General features: G+C 47.5%; 1 protein-coding gene across 1 annotated transcript in view; it reads left to right on the top strand.

The window, feature by feature from the left end:
• The first annotated feature begins 640 nt into the window (after positions 1-640).
• Positions 641-19,870, top strand: part of EBF4 (EBF family member 4) — a 46,569-nt gene continuing 27,339 nt past the window's right edge. Inside the window, exons 1-6 of the mRNA XM_039863899.1 lie at positions 641-777; positions 9,649-9,805; positions 10,018-10,081; positions 10,257-10,312; positions 11,828-11,901; positions 12,926-12,994. Coding sequence (XP_039719833.1) covers positions 641-777; positions 9,649-9,805; positions 10,018-10,081; positions 10,257-10,312; positions 11,828-11,901; positions 12,926-12,994 — 557 coding nt within the window. The remainder of the gene's footprint in view (positions 778-9,648; positions 9,806-10,017; positions 10,082-10,256; positions 10,313-11,827; positions 11,902-12,925; positions 12,995-19,870) is intronic.

Genomic DNA, 19,870 nt, shown 5'->3' with positions numbered 1-19,870 from the left:
CGCTGGCGGCGGCGGCGGCGTCTGCTGGCTCGGCGCTTCCCCTGCCTTTCCCCGGGACGCGCGGCTACTGCTGCTCCTACCTCCGCTGCCGCCGCCGCCGCCGCCAAGCTCCGTGCCTGCAGCCTCCGCCTCCCGGATGGTAATCAGCGCCCCGCGCCGGCGCCGCGGGCGGGCGGGAGGTGGGGGCGACGAGGGGGAAAGGGCGGGCTGCCCCGCGCCCCCTCCTCGCCGGAGGCAGCTCCCGGGGCGCTCAGCCCCCACCCCCCTCCGACGACCGCGGCCCTGGGCAGCCGCGAGAGCGCGCCTCTGGGGCGCCTCCGCGCGGACCGGGTGCACCCGGCTGCGCTCCCGCCCTCCCCGCCTCGCTCGCAGTCCGCCCGCCGGCGCTCAGGCCGCGGGGGAATCCCTCCATCTCCCCGCCCCGCGCCCCGGGAGGGGAGGGGACAGCGCCGGCGCTCGCGGACCGGCTTTCTCCGAGGGAGCGCCCCAGAGGCTAGTGCGCACTGAGCCGCCGGAACTCGGCGCTGCGCTGCGCTCTTAGGAACGCGGGGTGCCGTCGGGTCCGGCGGAGCTGAGACGCCGGCAGCCTCGGCGGGAGCGAATCCTTGGTGGTGGGGGCGCCCACCCACTGAGCGCCCTCATGTTTCCTGCGCAGGACGCTCTGCCCCGCGGCGGGCTGAACCTGAAGGAGGAGCCGCTGCTGCCTGCGGGCCTGGGCTCGGTGCGCTCCTGGATGCAGGGCGCGGGCATCCTGGACGCCAGCACAGCCGCGCAGAGGTAAGCGCTGGGATGCGACGCGGCGCGCTCGGGTTGGACGGCTCCGCGCCGCCTTTGCCCAGCTCCCTGAGCTGCCGGGGCGAGGGCTGGAGGGAGCCCTAATTCTGCACAGTCCCAGCAAGCTCTCCCGCCCACCCTGTCCCGTGCGCCTGTCCTTTCTCCTGAAGAGGTGGGGCGGGGCGGGGCGGGGCTTCTGCCTCCACTCTTGGCTGTCCCGGCTCAGACTTTTGACTGTCACTGGCGGGCCCAGCCGTCCATGACTTTAGTGGAAGAGGTATCTCGGCTGCCTATCGTCCCTGAGCCATGCCCTACAGCCACCAACCGTCAAGGAATGGCCAACCCCTCCTTCCTGGGCAGTCCCAGTGCCTCTCTTGGTCCAATTCCGGGGCTCTCTGCCAGGAAAATTACGAAACCCAGCCTCCTTTCTGCTTTCCCACGCCCCTCAGAGTTGGAGGATAGGTTGTGCCGCGCTGGAGAAGCGGCTGGGGGCTGGAGTAGGGGGAAAAGATGAGGTGGGCAGTCAGCTTGCTGGAATGATTGGGGCTGGGAATGGGGCAGGGCCGCTCAGTTCCCGCCTCTTAAGATGTTTTTCTAGTGGGTCCTGCGGGAGGCAGGGTGTCCCTGGAAACCCAGCACCCACGCCCATTTTCTCTGACTCCTTTACAGAAGTCTGGGCTGAGGGGCTTGGTGGGGGACGGACTCCTGGGTTTGGAAAGGTTTAAAGATTTGTTGCTCTGACCTCCACAACACCTGGGCCTTCACCTTTTTGTAACCCCGGGGGTGGGGGGTGAGGGAGAGGGTAGGACTAGGGAGGTGCTGCCTCTGCAGACAGCTGGAGCATGCGAAAGCCAGGCTTCCCAGAGTTCTGAGCAGCTGCTTGTCCAGAAGCTTGAAGGGATTCTGTTAGGGGTTTGCCAGGGCAGAACAGGGCTGGCACCGGGGCCACGTGTTCACATCCCCAGTCCTGTCCAGGGGACTCCACTCCTAGTCCAGCCTCAACCTCACCCCTTAACAGACACACACCTTGTTTCACTCACAAACTAAACCAGTAATTCTGCACTGCTGTTCTTTCCGGACTGTCAGGAGGAAGCACTAGGGGCTGTCTCTGAAGCTCATCTCTTCAAGAAGAGAAAGGGTCTTGCCTGCGAATTAATTCACTTGATTTTACTCATGATATAACTATATTCCAGAAAATTAGAAAACAGAAAACAAAATCCCACCTCTCTGATACAACTACTGTCAATATTTTAGTGTATTTCCTTCCTATCTTTCTTCTCATTAACATGTTTTTTTCCTGTGCTATGCATACAATTCTGTTTTTCTGTTCTGTTTTTTTATTTAACTTGAGCCAATTGATTTTAATGGGGGCCCATTCTTTTCTCCACCACTGGCCATGTGGTAAGAGCTCCTTGTAATAGTAGATAGGGTGTCAGGGCCTCTGCATTTAAGGTTCCTGCTTCTCTCCCATCCTCCCCCTGTGGCAGCCCCAGGAAGCAGATTTGATGGGAGAAGCAAATGTGAAGGAGGCAGTGCCCTTGTCGCCTGTATGGGCGCAGGAAGTGTCAAGATGAGTCTCTTCCAGGGGATCAGGCCATGTGTTGTCTGCACATAGGGGATCTTAGCAGGTATTGGGGAGTCCAATCTAAGTCCCCAGGGCCACATTGCTGGGACTCAGAAGGCTTTCCCAGTTTGAAAAGGGGCATTTCTTCAGGACTGGGCTGTTTATTTCCAAGTCCGGAGACTTCTTTGTCTTCGGACACAGATTGGCAGATTCCCCCCTTCCCACCCCACCCCCATATTTGGTTGACTCTGAGCCACCTCCTTCCAGAGAGGAGCAGGTTAATCCTTTCTCCTCATACTTCCCAAGGTGACCTGGCATCTCTCCTATTTGTATCTAGATCCTCAGTTGGTCCTCTGCTCAGGTCTTCCCATCCTAAAACAGCAACAACAAAACTTTCTTTCCCATTCCTACCTCCCTCTTCAACCTCTACCTGCTTCCTCTCCCTCTGCGTCTGAGAACCTTGCTCAGGAGCACTCCTCCCCTCAAGGGCTGCTTGGGATCTGACAGTTGTCTTTGATGCTGTTCTCACCTTTGCTACATAGCCACCTGGTTATTAAGGCTTCTAGAGTTCTCTGCCTCTGTGTCCTACTCCTAAGCTCAGTGCCCATGGCCAACTGTTTACAATAAAACGCCCTGCCCCTCCCCCACTTTCTCCTTGGCTGAAGGTTTACCTAGCCTGATTTCCCACCTTAACCTCCTAGCCCACTGCCCCAACCCCAGCCTCTACTCACTCCCCCAAAACCATCTGCCATACATCAGAGACCAAAGCAATATTTCCAAAGAACTTTTCTCTGATCATATCCCTCCCAAATTAAAAACTTCACCTGCACTTCCTCCTAGATATTCAGCATTCAAAGCCCATCACAATCTGACCCTAAATTTCCTTCCAGCCTTCATATAATACTTGGCATCCAACAATGTCTTTTCAAACAGTTGCCCTGTCCCCAGCACCCACACACTCACCAAATAAAGTCTTATGGCCTCTGGGAGCCACCCCACCCAGCATCTTCCCTATCTCTGCTCTCCCACCCATCCCAGGGGAATGGTTCTTAGTGCTGCCTAACGATGCTCGCCACAGGTCAGATTCAGCTGTGCCCTGCCTGTCCTGGGCTTCCTTGCCCTGCCAGCCTGTGCCTTCCTTTAGGGCAGAGATGGTGGCTTATTCATCCTCATGTCCACAGCATGAAGATAGGCTTGAGCAGTCAGTAGGGGAGCAATGAGTATTTGCTGAAGGAAGCAGGAGTGCATGTTAGAAGGTTCCCAAATCTTTTTCTGTTGGGCTCTCTAAATTGGTGGTCCCCAGGATCTACCCGACCCCAGGAACCATATACTGGAGCAGCTGCTGCTCTCTAGCTTTACGATGCCAAGATTTTACAGATGGAGGAGAAAGCCCAGAGCCTAAGAACAGTGAGGGAGGCTCTGCCAACAAGAAGGAAAGTTCTGAGCAAAAGTAGGGAGAGAAGGGGCTGCATACCCTCACACAGGAGGCAACAGGGAAGGGAAGGAAAGGGAAGGCTGGTGCAGAGGGCTGGCAGGGTCTTCCTAGTGGAGAACTTTGCACAGGACCCTGGCCATTGCCGTGACCGTCCCCACCTGGGGCCAACAGGACTTTATCTCTGAGACCCACATCCCAGCCGGAGCCCACCTTCCCCAGATTCCCATTCAGATCCTCCTCTTTCTAGAGTGTTCAGCACAGAAGGAGCTATCCACTCATTCTGATGTGACTCCCAGCCTGGGGAGACCCCTGGAGGACCCAGGCCAGCCCTCTCCCTTGAGCTGGTTCCAGTGCACTTTCAGGGCCCTGAGAGGGAAGCCAACTGGGGCTGCCTTTCCTGTAAGCAGCTGCAGGCTAGCCTCCCTGCTAGGAAATGCTTTTGTTTGCTTTAATAATTAATAGCCCATCCTCAGCCTGGGACCTGGCAGGCAGGCGTGTGGGTGGGTGGTGAGGGAGTGGGCCTAGAGATGCAGGGTGGGAAGTCTTTTCTCCCTTGTTTAGGGATCTTGGTGGGTAAGACAGTTTCCTGGGGCAGGTGATCAGAGCTGCTGCTGGGGCAGTGGGAGCAGGGGAATATGAAGTAGTCCCCAAAACCTCCTCTCATTCCAGCAGACATCCCTGGACGTAGGTTCTAAACAGCTGCCTCTAGCCACCAGGTCCTCCTCTGCCCACATTGTCAAGGTGGGTGTGCCCCAGTGAGCTGCTGCTTTTGTCTTCCTTAGTCTGTGGCATAGCCAGGCTCTGGGCATGTTGGGCTAGGCAGGGCTAGGCCAATAGATCTTGACTGGGGTCAGCAATGCCAGGCCCAGCTTGATGGTTACCAGCAGCCCAGCGGCCCAGGGGATGCCTGCAGAGAGAGTGGGGGCTAGTGGGACGTTTGGAGGAAGAGAGGATGCAGAGAAAAGGGGACACTTATGTAGCCCATGCCAGAATGAGAAAAGAGCTGAATGTAACAGAGACTTTAGAGAAATCTGAGACAAAGGATGACATACAGGAAACATATTCTTTTTCACTCCTTCTATCTTCTTGAGAGGTGGTCAAAAAGGAGCCTGCTCCCATTGCTGATGACCTCAGGGCTTGTCCGCATTTCTCCAGTATCCCAGACTCCAAGATGGATCAGGCCCAAGCCAAAGCACTGCTCAGAACCTTGGGCTGTCAAGAAGGCAAGAGAGGATTTGGTGGGGGTTAGGAGGAGGCAGAGGCCTGAGGGTGCCTCTGCGGAGAAGCCAAAGCTCCAGCCTTGGCCACTTGTCCCCTGAGTGATTTGATGTGCTTGTTTTAAATTGCTCATATTTATAATAAGCGTGTGGTCAAGAATGTAAGAAGCCGCGAGTGGCCTTCCGAGTAGAGAGCAGAGACTGTGAGGGAAGTGTCTGTACTAAACAGCTATGACATAAGACAGGCCCTGGGGCATCCTGCTCAGCCTCACAAAGGAATGTCTCCAGGGACTGCTAGGTGGCCCTAGCAATAGCAACCAGACAACTCAGCAGTCCCTAGCGTGTCCCCATATGCACCCCCTGTACTCTGGAGCGCAGGCCACCTGAATGGCCCAAGCTGTGAAGGTCAGGTTGTCCTTGATGTTGACTTGAACCTGGACTCCCAGCTCAGTACTCAGGAAGTCCATGCATACCGTGCTTGCTACAAGGCAAGTGTCTTCCTACGAAAAAGTAGCTATACGAACCAAAGCTCTTCCCTCACAGTCATCTTTAACTTTTGGGCTGTTTCAGAACAGAAGATGAGAAGTGGTGAGTGGGCCATGGTAGAAATATTTAAACAAGCACTTTCTCCACCCACATCCGGGTTCTTTAGTACAGGAGCAAATGGCCCACCACCTCAGCATGCTCCAGAATTGATAGGAAAGTGTTTGAACATTTTGTTGAAAACAGTCTTTTCTAAGAAAGCAAGGAGATGTGTAATTTGTTTTGGAGTCTTACAAAACGTAGTTAATATACCTGTTTTCATCGCTCAGCCGCATTTATCTGAAAAAGGCTCTTATGTGGCAGGCTTTGTGCACTAATGATGCTAAGTGAATGAGGTGTTTCTGAATTATAGGCCCCAAGAACACATGTACCAGGTGAGGCACTTCTTGTGCATATCTGCCAAGCTGCACTCAGGCCCTTGGGCTGTAGCTTTGCTAGCTTTCATCACACCGCAGCCCCTAGGTGGCTGGTGGTTGGCACCCATATCTTCTTAGACCCTTGGTAAAGAGTCTGCGTCTCCTGCCAGCATCTGCTTCCTAAGACTTTCTCAGGCTGCAAAAGGCTGCTCTGCCCACTTGCACCCCAGGCCAGAAGTAACTAAGGAGTACTCCCAGAAGCCCTCAACCAATGACTGGAGTTGGTCAATAAATACCCCAGCAACCCTCCTCCAGCCCTCTGAGGAGATAACTCCAAAGCACGTGTTCTGGATGGTTTCCAGAGCTCCCGGTGGGATTGAGCTGCAGTTGCCCACAGTGGCAACTTGTTAATAATGTGCCCTTTATAAACTGCCTTTCCCTTTCTCGCTCACTCCCCGCCCCCACCAGTGTTTCCTAGACGCACCTTCCACATGAACTTTGCATTTGAGGGTCTGCTTCTGGGGAAACCGAAATAAATGACTGTCTCTCCCAACTTCGGGGGCTCTGCTCCTGCCTCCTTTCTTTTAGATAAAGGATTCATATCAATAGACATCCTCAGAGTATCTCCCACATTCTAGTGGTTGGCTTAGGCGCCCACACTTTGGAAACCACAGAATCAGAGACATTGATTGGCCTTCATCACATCTGTCTGTCTCTAAACTAGTGTCAGAGCAGACAGCGTCCATCCCCGCCTAGCTGTATCCCACACATCTGCACCTCCTCTGCAGGAGTGCCCAGCATGGCTCTTAGGCCTCTCCACATCCTATTTCTATCTTCTGAGTCGTTGGACCGAATCTCTATGTTTCTTTCTTTCTGTTCTTTAATTGTGGTTTGTTTTCTCATTACAAGAGCATCAGCTAGTCCCAAGGGGAGAAAAGCAAAAGTCTCTCCTTTCCCTTCCCCCACCCTCTCCCTCTGGGGCCTGCAGTTGCACTCATGGATGTTGGTTGGTCACCTACTGCACACTGGGGGTGGAGGTGCCTGGGGGTACCGGGAGAAGGAAGGCATAGTCCAGACCAACCTCCAGTGCACCCACTGATGTGCTGATCCTTATGTCATTCTCCATGTCATGTTCACAAGAAATGCTGAATGTCTTTAAAGCAAAACTTTTTCTATTTCACTTTGATCTTCTCACATGTCTGGCAAGAGTATGAACAGGGTAAACAAGAGACATTCACAGACCAGGAGCAGCCCTGGGGGTGCTCAGCAGGGGCCTTGCCCATTCTTCAGTCTTCTGCTGGTCTGCTGGAGGCTCGGACTGTTACATTGTTCTGCTGTTATTCATGATAGGGATTTTTTTCTCAGAGCTACACACTAGCCACCTCAATCCCATTGCTTTGTAAAGGCCCAGGAGAATGATTGATTGTGCCTCAGAGCCATTAAATGAGATGAGGAAAAGAGGATGATGCTGGGCTGTCTCAGGGGAAGTGGAAATTAGCCTGACCCCACTGTGGGGTCAGGCCTGTGAGCACAGGCCTGTGAGCACCAGTGTCCACAGACCCCAGGCAGGGGTACCTGACCTCTCTCTCCAGGAATCCTCTCCTGCAGGGAGGGTGGGCCCTATGAAGAGAACTTGGCTTGGGGCTTAGGCCAGACGTCCTAGGTCTGGTCCTTAGGAGCCTGGCAAGAGCCAGTAGGCAGCTAGGACCCAGGACTGACTGATATTTGCCAAGAGGGATGGATGAGAGTGGAAGCTCAGGCCAGCATTGTTGATTTACTCTTGGCCTGGAAAGTACAAGAGTGTCTATGTAGAAAGGGTGTGTTGCATGGTCTAGGGGACTGTGTTTCTGCCAAGCATCCACCACTCCCCTCTTAAAACCTTTTTCTTTACCCTTCCTCCCTCCCTGCTGTCTGAAAGCTATCCAGTGCCTTTTCTGGGCCAGATGACAGAATAAAGGGCAGAGTGATCTCGGATGGTTCCACTGACCTGCCTCTTTCTGGCCTTTTCTCCTCCCAGGTGGTCCTGGAACCCATCCCTGGGAGCTTCTCTCAATCTCTCAATCTCTCTCAATCTCTCAATCTCTCTCAATCTCTCTCAATCTCTCTCAATCTCTCTCTCTCTCTCTCTCTCTCTCTCTCTCTCTCTCTCTCTCTCTGTAACCAGGGGGAAGTGTAAGGGAGGAGTCAGGGTTGCCACCTCATTAGCATATTCATCAACAGTAATCAGGGACCTGCTGTGATCAAAGCCCTCTTTGGGCTTCCCTGCCTCTTGGCAAATGGCAAGTGGGAGGGTCAAGGCCTGGACTTGAAAGGACTGTAGCCTGAGGGAGAGTGGAGGAGAAAGGGAAAAGAACATTGTCCCTAGAGTGTAGAAAAAAACCTTGGGGGGTGGGGAAGAGAAGGTGTTGGCAGCCCCCTTCCTCATCTTATCTGGACAAGCAAGACCCAGCACTTCTGCCTCTGAAACCAACATTTCACATGAACCACTGGGGCTCCCAAGCAGGCTTTAAAAAGAAGGAACAATTTTTATTTTATTGTTTCTATATTTACTGTAATCTATATGAGCAAAAACACAACAAGCCTCTCAAGCCATGACATCTCAGATATTATGGCTTCATACGAGGCCAAGTAAGAGTAAGTTGGTTTTAAATTATATGAAGAAAATTCTCAAGTAGTGATGAATGTGGCAGCTGTCACAGTGGCATGTCCATCATGTCCATGGTGGGGCTCTCATCTAAATGGCTCTCAAGGCAGTCCCACTGGCCTCACTCTCTGCATCCCTGCAGCATCCTCTCACTTTCCCACTGCACTGCCCCTCTCTGCCTGCAGCATCTCCTAAGTGCTGCCTGGCTTCAGAACCTTCCGGTGGCCTTTAGTTGTGTTTCCCAAACCACAACCCTCAACAAAAGTGCTCCATAGTCAAGTAAATATGGTGTATTAGTTATCTATTGCCACATAAAAATTACTCCCAAAACTCAGCAGCATAAGACAACAAACATCATCTCATGCAGTTTCTGAGAGTGAGACATCAGGGAGCAGCATAGCTGGGTGGTTCTGGCTCCGAGTTCCTTCCGAGGCTGTAATCAAGATGTCCAACTTCTTCCACTTTGTGCTGGCCATGTACGACCGGCAGGGGCAGCCCGTGGAGGTGGAGCGCACAGCCTTCATTGACTTCGTGGAAAAGCACCTCCACACTAGGAGAGGGCGTCCCCCATCTTCAGCTATAGCCCAGGGTCCAGGCTGGGCAAACTAGGGCCTTAGCCAGTTTGATGTCTCTGAGAGTCTGAGAGTCATCATCTCCCAGGCAACGCTGCAGGTTCATGTACACAGCCATGGACTAGGATACATACAGTGGGATATTTGTTCCAGAACCTCCCAGCTACCCCTTGATACCCTAAAGGGAGGCACAGGAGCCTCTGGTCAGTAAGATGGGTTGTTCATACATTTGGTTTTGGAAATCAGCCTTTCAAAATGCGGGGCCCAGGAAAATCTGGGAGGGAACCTGAAGGGATACCTCTGTTGTGATCTGCTGTGTGGCCTATTCCCAAGGGAGCAGGCTGGGGTGGCCTCTAGGCTGAGAGGCCTCTGTCTGGAACTGAGATAGCCTTGGCGAGGGTGGACCAGTCCCATCCAGTTTATTCCTTGCCCAAACTCTTGACATATCGGAGCCAAGTCCTGGCCCACCTGCTTACCTGGTTAGAAGCGATGGGGTCTCCAGAGGGCACTTCCAGTGGTTTCCCAGCTCTCTTCCTCCTGCAGTGGCGTGGGCCTGGCACGAGCACATTTTGAAAAGCAGCCTCCCTCCAACCTCAGGAAATCCAACTTCTTCCACTTCGTGCTGGCCATGTACGACCGGCAGGGGCAGCCCGTCGAGGTGGAGCGCACAGCCTTCATTGACTTCGTGGAAAAGGATCGAGTGAGAGGCTCGTGGGCTTGGTTGGACAAAGCATAGGAGAAAGGGAGCAGGAGGTCTTCAGGGACCTCCCTTCCAATGGATAGATGGTGGGGAAGGAGGGGGGTGAATAGATGGAAGGGAGGGAAATGGGGTAGGGTTAAGGAGTAAGGTTGGGGGTGTGGCTGGAGGATCCCTGGGAGCATCAGAGCACCCTACTCATCTTGGCCCTGTAGGAGCCTGGGGCTGAAAAAACGAACAACGGGATCCATTACCGCCTGCGGCTAGTGTATAACAATGGTGAGTAAAACCCACTGCCCACTGGGTATGAAAGCCCCATGCAACACAGAATGCCTTGTTGTGAGGGTTGAGGAGGCCCCTGGCTCCAGGTGGGGAGAATATAGAGTGTAGTCCAGCCATCAGAGGCCATAGATGCTCTCCGTATAGCAAGCCCTCTTCGCCTTCCTACCTTTAGGTCTTCGGACGGAACAGGACCTCTATGTGCGTCTGATTGACTCCATGTCCAAACAGGTGAGCCAAGCCAGGGAATGCTCAGGCCCAGTCTACTTGTGATCTGAGTGAACATCCTTTTCCCTGCTTCCGCTTCCCTGTGCCGTCACCCCCACCACTCTGGCTCCCCCGGTTCTCACTCCAGCCTACGACAGGAAGATGTATGGTCCTTGCCGTTAGTCTAAAAGAAAGGCAATATTTGTACAAAGACCTGCATCCTAGGTCCATGTTCCCTAGAAGCCCAGCCGAGATGGGGATTCAGGTGCACATGGTTTGTTGGGGAGGCATGAGGGGCTCTCAGGGGAAGGGACAGAGGGAAGCAGCACAGGGCAGGGGGTGCTCAGCAAGGATGGGGTCTCAGCTGGAGTTGAGCCTTGGCCTAATCCACAGGGAGCTCTGGAGACGGAATGACACCAGAGTTGTTCCCCTGCTTGAGACAAGAAGGCCAAGATTCTGTACCCTGTGTCAGTTGGTCATTGGCTGGGAAACAGCCCCAAAGGGAGCCTGTAACCTTCTAGACATTTTCAGGCAAGGCAGCTCTTATCCACTGAGAACTATTCTTAAGAGAAAGCCCTTAACAGTCAACACTAACTGCAGCTGGGGCGGGTGCAATGGTCCAGGAAAGGGGACTGGGCGGGGCCCCAGAGCTGCTACTGCAGACCCTCAGCACCGTGATGGGCTTCGCAGAGAAGTTGTACATGCTGGTATGGAGGAAACTGAGTCTCAAATGGGCCGATCCGTGGCCCAGTGCAAGGTGGAGACTTAGGCTTTGCCACACAGGCAGAATCTTCCAGCAGCCTCTGCCCAATCTCAGGGCAGAGGAAGAAATAATTTGTTTCTAGGAAGCCTGTGGTTACCGTGGTAGGAGAGACAGACCAGACAGTGGTGCGGGGATTGTGTGAGGGACAAGTGGGGAAGAGGCTGGAGGAAGTCCAGAGAGAAAGGGACCTCACAAGTGGGTATGGCTGAGAGGCCCAAGTGGTTATAAAGTAGGAAGCCAGATTAGTAGTTTAGGAAGCTTACTCTTTGCTTCAGGGCAGAGAGTAGAGTCTGGGTGACCCGTGAGGAGAGTGATCTAATAGTCCAAGGGGGAGATGCTCACCCAAATTGGGGAGATGATAAGGATGGGGGGAAAAGGCTGAATAGCCAGCTGGGATAACCTAGAGGACAATGCTTTTGAGCAGAAGCAGAGGTCCACTAGGGCCATGGGAGCAGTGGGGATAGGAATGTCTATCCCCATCCCAGCCTGACCGAGGTCCTTGGTCTGGGGCCTTCCCTGGCCCCAAGCAGAGATGGATCTGGAAGGAGCTGCCTGTTGACAAACAGAATCTATAGACCTCATGCCACAGTTGCCCACCCTGTCAGTAGTCCTGGTTTGGGGAGCCAGGCTCCCAGCTCATGCTCTACACTCCTTGGTGCCCTGCAGCGATTTGGAAGGCATGATCTTCTCCAGAGGCAGGTCTATCTCTCCCCCCACATTTGGACATAAGGGGAGCCTTCTTCCCCATGAGCCTGTGCACTTCCTCTCTCCCCCAGGCCATTATCTATGAGGGACAGGACAAGAACCCTGAAATGTGCCGAGTGCTGCTCACCCATGAGATCATGTGCAGGTGAGGGGAGCTGGGTCATTTTCACCTTGCCCCTTAGCCAGGATGTTGCCAAGGACCCCCACCAGGCCCTGCCCCCTACCACTGCCACCACCACCCTCCCTGCTGCTCCCTAGAGAAGGCCTGGTAGGGGAGACAATGAGGGAAGAGAGAGGCCCCTGAGCACAGTGCTGGCTGAGGAGAGGGTCCTTGAGGCCCCATTAGCCTGGTCTGTTTATGTGGCTTTCTCCAAGTGTTTTTGTAAGAGAGGTCTCCTGCCACTACTGGGAAGCTTAACTAATAAAGCTCAGGGGAGGGCTCTCTGGGGATGGGGACCAGGGCTCCAGAGCTGCAGGGAGGAAACTTTGCTACCTCCTACTTGACCCCGGGACACTTCCTGCGGGGGAGGGTGGAATAGGAGGAACACAGCTCTTGGCTCCCCTTCCCCACAAGTCTTGGCATTTCTAGGCAAGGTCTCCCCAGGAAAAGCCAGTCAGATGGCATCCTTGGAGGCAGTCCTTGTACATGGAAAAAAGAATACATAGTGTTCAAAAATCTGGTTGAGACGGTGGCTACCTTTAGGAAGAGTAGTAACAAGAAAGGGTCACGAGGGGCCTTCTGGAGGGCTGGGCACGTGATATTTCTTGGTCTGGCTGCTGGTTACATGTATGGATTCACTTTGCGATAATTCACAAGCTGCACACTTATAAGTTGAGCTCCTTTCTATGTGTATAAGAAGTGTACACACAGAGAGAGTAAGAGACCCAGTAGGTGGCTAGCAGCTTGCCCTTTGCTGGATCCTCCAAGAACAGCATGCCTTTGGGACAAGGGTTTCCAGGCCAGCCTTATCCCCAGGACTGGGCTCTCCCGGTCCCTGTGACAGGACCCTCACTGCCATTTTCCCCAGGCCCTGAGGGGCCCAAGGATTCCATCCCCAGCATCCTCACCCCCACAGTGCCCCCTAAACACACACACACACACACACACACTGTAATCTCCCTCTCCTTCACTCCTTTCCTCCTTCTCTTCCTTGTCATCTTTCCATCAGCCGGTGCTGTGACCGAAAGAGCTGTGGCAACCGGAATGAGACACCGTCAGACCCCGTCATTATTGACAGGTACAGGCTGGAGGAGGGAACCTGGGAGCTGCAAGGACTAGGCAGGCTGAGTTCAGTCACAGAACACGGTGGTGGCTCCAGGGAGGGATGGAGCTGCCCACCTTTCTTTCACCCCTGGTGCTTGGGGGCTCTGAGCAGAGGGACAAACTGTCAGACACCAATGAGCCTCCAGCCATGGCCCCTGAGTGAAGCTTTGGAGGCAGACTTTCTGGGACTGGCCTTAGGAGCAGTGTTTCCTGACAGAAGGAGCCCAGGAAGAGCAGAGGATGGAGATGGGGGTGGGGATGGTGGGTAGGAAGTGAACCAGCCCCAGAAAGAGGCTGGGAGGATGGAGGGGCTGGCATGAGCTGGACACAGAAGGCTGGGTTCTAGTCCAGGTGCCACCTTTGTACTGTTTGATTTGACTTCACTGAATGTCTGTTTTCTTCATTTGAAAATGGGGGAAATACTTGACAAGTTTCGGTCATAGGATTGTCTAGGCGATGCATGTGAAAATTCATTCTCCCATCAAGATTTTTAAAAATTGTTTTACTTCTTTTTGAATAGGAAATTCATATATAAGTTACAAAATTTGAAACTCATATATGTTACAAAAAGAGTAAATAATGAAAAGTCAGCTCCCACCGCTATGCATAGCATACTCCACACTCTTATGTATTTACCTTTTTTAAAAACCCGTAGTATATAGAGAAAGAGACAGAGATAGATAGAAATAGATATAAATATATCTTAGAGATCATTCCATATTAGAACATAAACCTTGCTTTGTTCTTCTTTTAATAGATAAAACATTCACATATTATATGTTATACGTATAATGTATATATTATACATATTATATATAATATATATATTTACACACACATATATCAAACTATAAGAAATCTCATTTTTTTTTGCTTCTGCAAAATATTCCATTGTATAGATGGACTGTAATTTCTTTAGGCTATTGCCGGACATTTTGGACATTTTTCATTCTTTTTCAGGGATAAAATAAGCTGAATTATTTTGTCCATGTGTCATTTTGAACATGTATGAATTTCTATGAAAGATATTACTAGAAGTAGAATTGCTGGGTCAAAAGGTATGTGCATTTGTAATTTTTATAGTTATTGCCAGTTTACCCTCCGTAGAAATTATACCAATTGACATTCGTACCAGCAATTTTAAGAACACTCTGGCCAATTAAGTATGTTGTTTATTCATTTAACAAGTAATTTTTTTAACATCCACTGTGTGCCAGAGTCTCTTCTATATGCTGTGGATTAAACAGTGACCAAAAAACACAAAAAGCCTTGTGTTCATGGGTTTACAATCTAGTAGAGAAAGTAAACAAACTAACTGAATGAATAAAGTATATAGCATATTAGATGGTGATAACAGCTAAGGAGAAAAAGAGCCATCAGAAAAGGTCAGAGAGTGCCAAGAAGGGAGCACTGCAATTTTACGGTATGTAAGGAAGGCCTCATTGAAAAGATGACATTTAAGCCAAGACCTGAAGGAAGTAAGGAGGCCATGAATCTAGAGGGGAAATGTTTTTGGCAGGAGTGTACCTGATGTATTTAAGGAACAGCAAGAAGGCTCAGGTGACTGGAGCGGGATGGACAGTAGGAGGAGGTGATGTTGGAGAGCTGATGGGTGGGGCAGAAGGAAGGCAAGATTATGCAGGGCCTTGTAGATGGCATGTGGGCCATGTTTGTAGGCCATTGTGAGGACTCTGGCTTTTATTCTGTATGACGTGGAAGCCATTGGGGATTTCGAGAAGAATAGTGTGACCTGATTTGTATTTCAGCAAGATCACTCTAGCTTCTATGTTGAAGATGATCAGTAAGAGGCGAGGATAGAAGCAGAAAGGTGAGTTAGGAAGCCATTACAGTTATCCAGGTGAGAAATGATGGAGGCCTGGACCAGGGATGTCATAACAAGAGGTCTTAAGGAATGATTAGATTCTGGATATATTCCACAGATAAAACTGACAGGATTTGTTATGGAAGGAGAGACAGAGTGACAGAAGTCAAGTTATCTCCAAGGTTTCTGACACGAGCAACTTAGAAAAAACTTCTACCTACTGAGAAGGAGGAGATTTGGGGAGGAGCAGGTTTAAGAGGAGGAAGGTCAGGAGTTTTCTTTTGGACATGTTATGTTTAAGATGCTCACTAAACATCCAGGTGTGGATGTTGAAAAAGCAGCTAAAAACATGAGTATGGCTCTCAAGGGAAAGGTCTAGGCTGCAGAGAGAAATTTGAATGAACGACATCATCGAGGGAATTAGTGTTGATAAAAAATAGAAGAGGTTCAAGCACTGAATCCTGGGTGTCCAGTGTTTGCAGGTCGTGGAGATAAGGAACCAGAAAAAGAGAATGAAAAGGGGCAGCCAGTGAAGTCAGAGGGAAATCAGGGGAGTGGAGGGTCCTGGAGGCCTAAATAAGAAAATATTCCAAAAGGAAGCAATAGTTGATAGCATCAAATGCTGCTTGTGGATATGATAAAAAGAGAATAATAATTGACCACCGAGTTTAGTAACATGGGGGACATTGGCGACCTCAGCAAGAGCTATTCAGTGGAGTGGAGAGGCAGAAGTCTGACAAAGCTAGATCTTAAGAGAGGATGGGAGAAGAGAGGTTAGGGACAGTGACTAGAGTTTTGCTCTGTAGGAATCAAAGAAATGGGGTGGCGGCTGGACCACATGTAAGGCCAAGGAAAAATATATAGCTTGCTCATATGCTAATGTGAAAACCCAGTAGGGAAGAGGAAAATTATGATGCAAGAGATAGAAGGGAGAATTGCTAAAGCTATGTCCTTTAGTTGGCCAGGCATATGAGATTGCATGCACAGGACCGATTTTAGTTGGGAGCCTAGACAGTTATCCATGGAAACAGCAGAGAAGACAGAGAACCTGGGCACAGAAATGGATAAATGGGTATATCTATTGTGAGAGATTATGGACATTCTCTTCAGATTACTTTGTTTTCTCAGTGAAATAAGAAACAGGGTCAACATTTGTGGATGAGGATGGAGAGGGAGACACTAGTGCATGAAATACTTATCCAGGGGAGTGAATGGACCATGGAAATGCCATGTGATTGCCAAGTAGTACTAAGGGCCCGTCTGAGGTTTGCGGTCACAAATTCAAAGTGAGAACTTTCTCCAGCCATGCAGAGCTGCACATGTGCAAGTACAGAACAGATGAGGGGTGGCTTATAACCAGAGTTAGGGGCTTGCCAGGTGAGTTCAATGAAACATGAAAGGGCAAGAGAGTGAAAGTGTATGCAAGGGGTGTTTACAAAAATAAAACAAAGAATTGAAGCTGAGTGAGGAGAGAAGAGTGGGAAAGTGAAGACATGGCAGAATGAATAGAACAAAGTTCTGATGAGGCCAAAGAATTATTATAGAAAAGAGTTGAGCTGGAGATTAGAAGGTGGTTAGAGAGTGGCTTGTCTGTAAGTAGCATTATTTGGGAATTGCATTTATTGGTAATGTGCGGCCAAGGGAGAGTGAAGACAAGGACATTGCAGGAGAAGATGCTCAAGGAATGGAGAGGAGGCTATGTTGGAAGAATTATCTATCTATTGACCTTGAAATCGCCAATAATTATGACAGGGCATATATAGTGATCTGGGAGTAAAATCTTCAAGGAATGAAGGCAAGTGATCTCAGAGTTGAGAAATAACTGCAATAAACAGTGGTTACTGTAATTTTTTTCATCTGTCCCATCATATAAGTCAACTTCCCTTACTCTGAAGTTGAGCACACTTTCATGTATTTAGTCCATTTGTGTTTCCTTTTCTACGAACTGTCTATTCATGTCCTTTGCTTATTTTTCTGTAAAAGATTGGCTTTTGTTACTGATTTGTAGGAGTATATATTAAGAAAATTAGCCCTTTGTCATGAGTTGCACGTATTTTTTCTAGTTAGTTCTTGCCTTTTAACTTTTTATATGGTGAAATTTACCCAGTTTCTTAATCTTTTAAGTACTTTGGATTTTTATCATATTTAGAAAGGGCTTTATCATGCCAATATAATTTTTAAAAATTTATTTTGTGGTTTCTTCTAGCATTTATATGGCTTTATTATTTATGCTTAAATATTTTATTCATTTGAAAAAATTTTAAGTTATTATGTCCTAGATGATACATAGAAAAGAAAAATATAACAAAATAAAATTCATGAAGCATAATAATCAATGTACACCTGTGAGCCTGCCAAAAAAACTGAAAATTAGAACATTAAAAACACCACGGATGCCACCACCATGTTCTTTCTTCGTCTCATACCACTGCCTACCCCTCTCCTAAACATAATAAATAAGTTTTGTGTTTATCATGACCTTGTCCTTTAAAAAAAAATAAATTATTACAGATTGTATAATATTAAACAACATATTGTTTAGTTGTGCTTGTGTTTAACTTTATACAAAATTTTTATATATAGTAGTCTAAAATGTTCTTTTTAAATTCAGCATTATATTTCTAAGATTTTTCTACGTTGCTATATTTAGTCGTAGTTTGCTGTATTTCATTTTTGCTGTGACAAGCAAAGCCTCTGTGAACATTCTTCTCTCATAATTCGAATAAGTACAAGAGTTTGTTTAGGATATAAACCTGAGACTGAAATTGGGTGTCTTTTATTTATTTTTCTTGCCTGATCGTACTGGCTAGACCTTCCAGTACAATGTTGAATAATAGTGGTGAGAAAGGATGTCTGTCTTGTTTTTGATTTTAGGTGGGAAGTATTCAGTCTTCCCCCGTTATGTATGTATGTGTGTACGTATGTATGTAGCTGTATGTTTTTCATAGATGCCTTTTATCAGATTGAGGAAATTCCCTGCTATTTTTAGTTGCTGAGAGTTATTGGGAATGGATGTTAGATTTGTCAAATGCTTTTTCTGCAACTATCGAGATGATTATATATTTTTAATTTTAATATGAGTTACATCAATTTGTTTTCCAATGTTAAACCAACTCTACATTTTCCAGATAAACCCCACTTGGTCATGATGTATTATCTTTTTAATATACTGTTGGATTAGATTTAATAAAATTTTTTTTAGAAATTTTGTATTGATGTTCATGATGGATATTTGTCTATAGTTTTCTTGCAATTTCTTTGTCTCATTTTGGTATCAAATGTGATATGCTGGCCTCAGAGACTGAGTTGGGAGGTATTTCCTCCTCTTCAGTTTTTGGAAGAGTTTATGTAGAATTGGTATTACTTTTTCCTTAAGCCCTTCTAGAATGAGCTTTGGTAATTTGTATTTTTCAAGGAATTTGTCCATTTCTTATAAGTTGCTGAATATGTTGGCAGAAAATTGTTTATAATATTCTCTATCCATGTAATATCTCTACAGTCTGTAGCAATATCACTACTTTCATTTCTGATGTTGGAAAATTGTGTCCTCTCTTTTTTTCCCTGAGCAGTACAGGTATATCCATTTTATTGATCTTCTAAAAGAACTAGCTTTTGGTTTCATTGATTTTCTCTATTGCTTTTCTGTTTTATATTTTTCATATTTACAAGTTCTTTTATTCTGCTTACACTGGATTTAATTTCCTCTCCTTTTTCTGATTTCTTAGATGAAAGCTGAAGTCTTTGATTTAAGGCTTTTCTTTTTGTCTAAAATAGGCTTTTAGTGCTATACATTTCTCCCTAAGTACTGCTTTAGGGACATACCACAAATTCTAATATGTCGTATTTTCATTTTCATTCAGTTAAAAATACTTTCTAATTTCCCTTTTGAGTGTTTTTTTTTTTTTTATTCTGATCCATGTGTTATTTGGTTTCCAAAACTTTGGGGATTCTTCTAGAATCTTTTCATTATTGATTTCTAATTTAATTCTTTTTGTCAGAGAGCCATCTTGAATTCTTTTGAATTTATTGAGATTTATTTTATCGCTCAGAATATGGTCTACCTGATAAATGTTTTGTGTGCACTTGAGCAGAATGTGTATTCCATTTTCTTTGGGTGAAGTGTTTTATAAATATCAAACTGATTGAGTTAGTTGATAGTGTTGTTTGGGTCTAAAATATCCTGGCTGATTTTCTGCCTATTTATTCTACTTTCGATAGAAGAGTATTAAAATCACCAATAATTATTCTGTATTTTTCTATTTCTTTTTTTAGATTCTGTCAGTTTTGTTTCATATAATTTGAAAAACTGTTATTTGGTGCATATGTTTAAGATTATTATGTCCTCTTGTTTAATTGACCTCTTTATTATGAATCCGTGAAATCTACTTTGATAATAATGTAGCCACTCCAGCTTTCCTTCGACTAGCATTAGCATGATAAATCCTTCTCTATCTTTTTATTTTTAACCTATTTATGCCTTTATACTAAAAGTATATTTCTTGTAGGTAGCATATAGTTTGGTCTTTTTTTAAAAATCCAATCTGATAATTTCCACCTTCTAATTGAGATGTTTAGGCCACTTTCATTTAATGCAATTATCAATATAGTTAGATTTGAGTTTGTCATTATGACTTTTGTTTTTCATTGTTGTCTCTTTTTTGTTCTTTTTTTAATCGTTCTTTTAGATTTGGAGATTTTTGTTATTCTATTTTATCTCCTTTATTGGCTTATTAGCAAAACTTTTAATTTTGTTATTTTAGTGATTGATTTAGGACTTATAGTAAACATCTTTAACTTATTGCAATCGACTTTATTATACCACTTGATGTATACTATATCATTGTGTTAGGAGTTTTATTTTTATATATATTATAAAATCCACAGTACATTCTTATTATTTTTGTTTAACAGCCAAGTATTTTTAAAGAGATTTAAATAATATGACAAAATCTTATATATTTACCCATGTAGTTACCATTTCTATTATTCTTTATACCTTTCTATAGATTCGGATTTTCAATTGTTATT

This window comes from Pteropus medius, unplaced genomic scaffold (assembly GCF_902729225.1).
Source record: "Pteropus medius unplaced genomic scaffold, Ma_sr-lr_union100, whole genome shotgun sequence".
Taxonomy (NCBI): Eukaryota; Metazoa; Chordata; class Mammalia; order Chiroptera; family Pteropodidae; genus Pteropus; species Pteropus medius.
The sequence above is the reverse complement of the archived record's forward strand: the minus strand, read 5'-3'. Positions and strand labels throughout refer to the sequence as shown.